This window comes from Nicotiana attenuata, unplaced genomic scaffold (genome assembly GCF_001879085.1).
Source record: "Nicotiana attenuata strain UT unplaced genomic scaffold, NIATTr2, whole genome shotgun sequence".
Lineage (NCBI taxonomy): Eukaryota > Viridiplantae > Streptophyta > Magnoliopsida > Solanales > Solanaceae > Nicotiana > Nicotiana attenuata.
Genome location: NW_017672334.1, coordinates 66,174 through 72,320, shown reverse-complemented (window position 1 = coordinate 72,320; position 6,147 = coordinate 66,174). Strand labels below are relative to the sequence as shown.

Sequence of the window (6,147 nt, the reverse complement as noted above, 5' to 3'; positions counted from 1 at the left end):
TCTTAATTAAAGTACTCGAAAGTACAAAACTAAAAACGTTTGTTGACAAAAGTTTTGTCCAAAACCAGCAAATACCAACCCAAAGAAAGAAAATTGTGCGTAAAAGAATAAATTTGATCATTAGAAATGCTTGTTACTTGCTTAGAGTTAATTCATGAACTTAGAGAATAAAGCAAAGTAAAATTTTAGATTTCTTATATTTATGTTATAACTAATAATATGTGTATTGTGTAATATAGTATATATTTCGGTACGATATCGGTATTTCGGTATTTTATTTTAAAATACCAAATACCATACCTAATACCAATTTTTTAAAAATCTTAAACCAAATACCATACCTAATACCAAATACCAAAATTTTTGATTTCGGTAACGTAATTCGCTATTTACCAAATTATGCACAACCCTAGTAAGAATGGTAATTAGTTTGGTGGATAGAAAAACTAAAGGGTAGGTAAGAGTAATTAGTTTAATTTTTGTGGGTAAAGCTATAAAACTCCCAAAAAAACAATTGGTAACATGATAAAAATACTAATTAGCCTAGTATCACAACCTAAACTACAATGTTAGCATTATAATATATAAACATATCCTAAGTTCTTTAAAAAAAAAACCTTAAATCCTATTGTATTTTCATTTATCTAATTATCACTCCATGATCCAGAAAAGAAAAAAAAATTCTCCCCATGATCCGACCGTTGGGGTTGCCACCGATGGCCAAAAAAAGTGACCGTTGCAACCCCCAGATATTCCACATTAGTTTAAATATGTAGCTATCTCCCTCTATTTCGGACATCAAAACTTATCACAATCTTCTTGCGCTCTAACTGCAATTTGCTCAAAGCTCTCTAATTTATTTATTTGCTCACAGTCATTCTGAAAAGCTTTCTTTATTTTTCTTATTGCTAGTGTTTTTTCAATTACTGTTTCAATTAGTTTCATTTTCCATCAATGGCAGAAACAAAGGAATGCCATGTTATCGTCGAAATCCCAGTAGACGAAGAGCATCAAAATATACTTGTATGTGCAATTCAACATCACCCATTAATGGAAATCTCAAAAAGCCCAGGTCATCTCTTACTTCTCAAGCTTTGGCAAAGAGAAGAGGATCTCTCCGGCCGCAGAATTGCGGCCAAAGAGACCCGAATGGACAGCATTCGAAGAGAAATATTTCAACTTTGTTGTTTTTTCTTTATATTTCATGCACTTTTCTTTACAATTTTATTCACATCTATTTCAGAAGACAACCAACATAATAATTTCGCGTGCCACAAATGGTGGATCCCATCAGTGGTATCAGTTTGCACATCATTTTTTATAGTGTTTTTGGTACAGTTGAAACTTTACAGGTTTTGGAAAGTGTCGAAACAGTTGCAAAGGGAGAGAGGGGATGGTAGAGCATTGACGAGGTGCATTCAAGAATTGAGAATGAAAGGGGGGAGTTTTGATCTGTCAAAAGAACCACAGATTGGGAAGAAAATGAAGAGCTCAAGTGTGGAGATCAAATGGAAGCCTTTAACTTGGTTATCTCAATATGCAGTAACCATTTGTCTTATTTGTTTCACAGGATTGGTGTTCCCAGCTTCCAGGCTCGTCCTCTGCGCTTAAATCAGCTATTTGGAATCGTTGCTCCTTGCTCGGGCAGAAATGGTAAACTTTTTATTCTTTCCATTAACTTTGGGTTGGAGGGCACTATGACATTCAATGTAAATTTATAATTGCTCATAGAGATTGATACGGGGGCCTAGGCTAATATTTGACTATTTCTTGAAGACATGTTTTGCTGAAGTTACCGGGTGCCGGTGTTAAGGTGTGAGTCGGCCTCTGCTGCTCATAGCAAATTGTGATATCTATTTCATTCTTACCTTTGTTTGTTTCTGGTTTTTTTTCAGGGGGATAGATACCTAGCAAGGATGTAAGATTGAGAAGTCCCATCTGTTAGACACAGAGTCGACTGGCTCGAAAAAGAATCCGAAAGCATTACATGGCAAGAACTGATTGAGATGGGAGATATTAGGGAAGGTTCCTTAATTTCATATTACTACAAGGAAGGTGCTAGCAGCGGTCAAAAGAAGAAAACAGGGGTTCTCGGTTCTGGGAATGAAATGGTACCAGCATTGAGCAGCAGCAACAACAACAACAACAACGACCCAGTAAAATCCCACAAAGTGGAGTCTGGGGAGGGTAGTGTGTACGCATACCTTACCCCTACCCCGATGGGGCAGAGAGGCTGTTTCCGATAGACCCTCGGCTCAGGAAGACGGAAGGTATACCAGCATTGAGCATGATTGAATATTCGTTTTTGGTTGAATTTGACTAAGCATGATCATAATGAAGATGAAGCCTGACCCGGCTGGCAAATTGCAAACATAATCAGAGATAAAAGAGATCCAGCTGAAGGGTACTTTCATTTTTGGTCATGTATTCAGAGAAGAGAGCTGTGCTGAGAATCACTTGGCAAATTGGGGTGCCAACACAAAGAAATTCTATTTCATTGCCTGCACATGTTAGTTAAAGCCACATTGAGGGAAATGGGCCATCTTTAAGATCATATTCGGACCTAGAGAAAGGACTTGTAAGTTAGATCCTAACTATATAATCTAATGCTAACATTAGCACTCTTTTGTGAGGTAAGGCCTAGTCCCCCTCTCTATGTACTTCATTTCTGCCATACATTTAAATTCCAACAAAAGGAAGGCCACGTATTTTTGTTGGTCATTTTTAAGAGGAATGTTTCTCTTTGACATCATGTTCTGCCTCAAATGGTGCTGCTATAATAATTTTTTTACTTCACTTGCAACATGAACAAACTACGCCCCTAATTTCTTAATAGAACAAGTACCAGCCATCGGAACCCCTACATAAGCTTTTCACCGCCATTCGATCGTGCTGCAATGACCTTAGTGTAAGAACTTTGCTCACTGTCGAACAGCAAAATTGTGACAGTGATCAAAAGAAGAGGCCCAGCTCTGTTGAGTGCTTGTAATATGAGAGCCTCCAGAGCTTAAGAGCAATCTTTACAAGGGAGAAATTCAAAAATAGCCATAGTTTCAAAAGTAATTGAAAATTAGCCACTTTTCATGTAAAGATAAATCTGAACAAAAAACACTGTTCAAAATCCGGAAAAATACTCCAGTACATAATACTGTATATGCTGAAACTCCAGTTTCCAGTATAATATACCGGTCCAATATTAATACTGGAGATTAAAGCACCGATATTATGCTGGAACACGGGTCCGCGTGAGTTCATACACAGGTGCACCGATATTATGCTGAAACTTTCCGTATTGCAGCAAAATAGTGGCTATTTTGCAATGACTTTGCAAAAGCTGGCTATTTTTGAATGACCAGTCCGAAAACTGGCTAGCCCGTGCTATTTTTACCAAGTATAAGGGTAGTCTCGAGTCTTCTAACGTCTCTTTCATAAATGTGTAAGGAACTTGCTACTTGAGTTTCAAGTATCATGTGTTACAGATAAACAAAAATACATCTGAGGATTTTGACCTCTTCTTCTCTTTACATTACTAAAAAGAGACTTCCACTGGAACTGGGAATACAGCATTTAATAATTTGGAAACACTTCCAGTGCTCTGACGTCTCTTTCATCTTAAATCCTTGAAGAGAAAAAAAAAAGATTTTTCCTTGTTCTACGCACTCTCAAAGCCAAATATGCGAAACACACCTACATGGAAGAAATAAAATTATCAGCCTCAAAATAAAGGAAAAAGGTCAGAACTTTCTTAAGCCAGAAAGGGCACACCTTCATCAGCCTGGTACTTGTTTTTGTCATCCCCAGCATAGGCAAGCAAGTTGCATTTCGGATTCCATTCCACACTGTTCATAGCAGCACGACATGGAATCTGGTGAACAGACCGTCCAGTTTGGACATTAGCCTGTGGCAAAAAATGGCTAAGTGCTGAGAAGGTCAAAAGAGAATCACTATGCAGAAGAGACTAACTGGTTCTCGAGTACATACAATGTCAATAAACAAATCTTCACTAGCAGAGGCAATGTAGTCTCCTGTGTTATTGAAACTTATTGTCCTAACTGGCCACCTGAATAACACAAATCAGACGCCTGTTTTCGGAAACTCATGTGTAATAATCAGGACGAATAGCTTACTTGAGGAGAACTTACTCAAGTTTCGTAAATGTTCGAAGACAGAGCATGTTCTTAATGTCCCAAAGGCTGACCAATGAATCAGCACTTCCAACAGCAAAATATCTGTGTAATATTGAATCAAAAGAAGGTGTAATTAGTTTAGAGGAAAATTCCTAACTCATGGTCTGAAATCATGCGCATGGTCTTTCAACAAGAGCCTTATTGACATCATAGTGCGAGCCCTATGCATGCTCCTTCGAAAAAAGCCTTATTGACATCATAGTGCTATAGTATAGCTACTAGAGTTGTCTGCGGCCTCTTTAATTTTCATTAAACCGTAGCACGAAGATAACATGCAAATTTACTTGCAAAGTATCAGGCACACCTTCCTAGTGGGTCAATTGCAATGCAGTAACAACCAGCTGTGTGAGCCATAAGTGTGTCAACAGGTTGTAGAGTCGGATAAGATAAGACTTCAACAGTTCCTGTATGACAAGCAGGAAAACTTTATTGAGAAGAGTTCATATTGGCAACTAAAGCTTTTTCTTGCAGAAGGCCAGCAAAGCAACTGCCATCTCACTAATTGTACTCACCATTTCCAGTTGTAAGAAAGAACATATCGCCACTCATGTTCCATGCAATCTCATTTACCTGATGAAGCAAAAGTGTTAAAGAATTGGAACTCTGGGGAACGCACAAAAGTGTAACAATATGGAATACATCATGCCGATTGACCGAGTAGGAATAAGACCCAATGCATCAGGCAACTACTCTTTGCAACTAATTACTTCAAGAAAAAAAGGCAGGTGACATGGTAAAGGAAGCAAGTATGAAACGAACAGAGATGATGAGCTTCAGCAAATTAGAGTTAAAGACTTGTCCTGAGAAGAAGAAGCATTTACCCATACTTGAAGAGCATCTCTAAATTTAAGAGGAAACGGTTATTTATTCATACCACAAGAACAGCAAGTTAGGAGACAAATACATGCACCTACATGATTTTTCTACATAAAGTAACTGTCAATACCCCCTTGAAGGGGAAGAGAAGATGAGACCTAAAAAGAAGAAAAATTGATGCTGTGTGACTTCAAGTCTTCTTTTAGAATGTCCAGCAGATACTCCGACTCTTAGTTATACTACAGCAGAGTCAAAACTTGCAGCAACACATCTGAGAAATTCGATTCAATTTGAAATACTCCGATCCATAGTTAAACTACAGCAGATTCAAAACTTGCAGCAACACATTTGAGAAATTCGATTCAATTTGAAACACTTGCAACACAAAGGAAAGGCCAACAGTAAGAGACGGAGATGGACCAAATGCAATAGCCTTTATACCAGCACATCACAAATCAAGTTATAATAACTTTTGATAACGGATAACCACATGGGCTTATGAATAGGCTTAAGCTTAGTTGGGGGAGAGATTACCTCGTAATTAAACTTGCGCTTATGAATAGGCTTAAATTTGCGAACATCCAATATTGTTAGCTCATCATCCTGCACCACATAATTCACCAAATTGATTTCTGTGATACGTAAATAATAGAATTCACCAATAAAACTCATCATAAAATATGAATGATAGAAAGTACATGCAATAGAAAGAGATGAAGAGTTATACTTATGTAGCATATCTGTATTCCCAGCACAGTCTTTGTGCTGGAGTTTTTATAATCACTATACCTTTCTCAAAAAAAAAAAAAAAAGAAGGGCAATTTCTGTGCTATTCTGACTACATAAATATCTAGAAGCAGTTAAAACTTAAGATGATAGAAGCAAGACGCAGTTGCTGATTTTAGGCATTAATAAGTGATAAAAGAAATAATGAGTACCCTGTTCCCAACAGCTATATGTGTCCCATCAGGCTTGTAAGTGATATTGATATTTTCCCCGCTGAGCTCAACTTGCTGTGAGCATTTCCCACCTGCCAATTGGAGACCAAATGTGTTAGCATCTGCAACACCCTCGCAATTTGACAGAAAACAAGGCTGTGAAAGTGCACGAAGAGTTACTTAACTCATAGCCCCCCCCCCCCCCC

General features: G+C 37.8%; 2 protein-coding genes across 2 annotated transcripts in view; one reads left to right on the top strand and one right to left on the bottom strand.

Annotated features, from left to right (window-relative positions):
• The first annotated feature begins 798 nt into the window (after positions 1 to 798).
• Positions 799 to 2,747, top strand: LOC109212799. Its single transcript, XM_019376482.1, has 2 exons — positions 799 to 1,653; positions 1,896 to 2,747. Exon 1 carries the CDS (start codon positions 955 to 957, stop codon positions 1,609 to 1,611), a length of 657 nt encoding a protein of 218 aa, XP_019232027.1. The 5' UTR covers positions 799 to 954; the 3' UTR covers positions 1,612 to 1,653; positions 1,896 to 2,747.
• A 660-nt stretch (positions 2,748 to 3,407) lies between these two features.
• The window catches only part of LOC109212797 (THO complex subunit 3), a 7,419-nt gene continuing 4,679 nt past the window's right edge, over positions 3,408 to 6,147 (bottom strand). Inside the window, exons 4-11 of the mRNA XM_019376480.1 lie at positions 5,942 to 6,033; positions 5,538 to 5,606; positions 4,700 to 4,757; positions 4,492 to 4,591; positions 4,143 to 4,229; positions 3,982 to 4,060; positions 3,766 to 3,898; positions 3,408 to 3,687 (exon numbers count right to left, since the gene is read on the bottom strand). Coding sequence (XP_019232025.1) covers positions 3,653 to 3,687; positions 3,766 to 3,898; positions 3,982 to 4,060; positions 4,143 to 4,229; positions 4,492 to 4,591; positions 4,700 to 4,757; positions 5,538 to 5,606; positions 5,942 to 6,033 — 653 coding nt within the window. The 3' untranslated portion in view covers positions 3,408 to 3,652. The remainder of the gene's footprint in view (positions 3,688 to 3,765; positions 3,899 to 3,981; positions 4,061 to 4,142; positions 4,230 to 4,491; positions 4,592 to 4,699; positions 4,758 to 5,537; positions 5,607 to 5,941; positions 6,034 to 6,147) is intronic.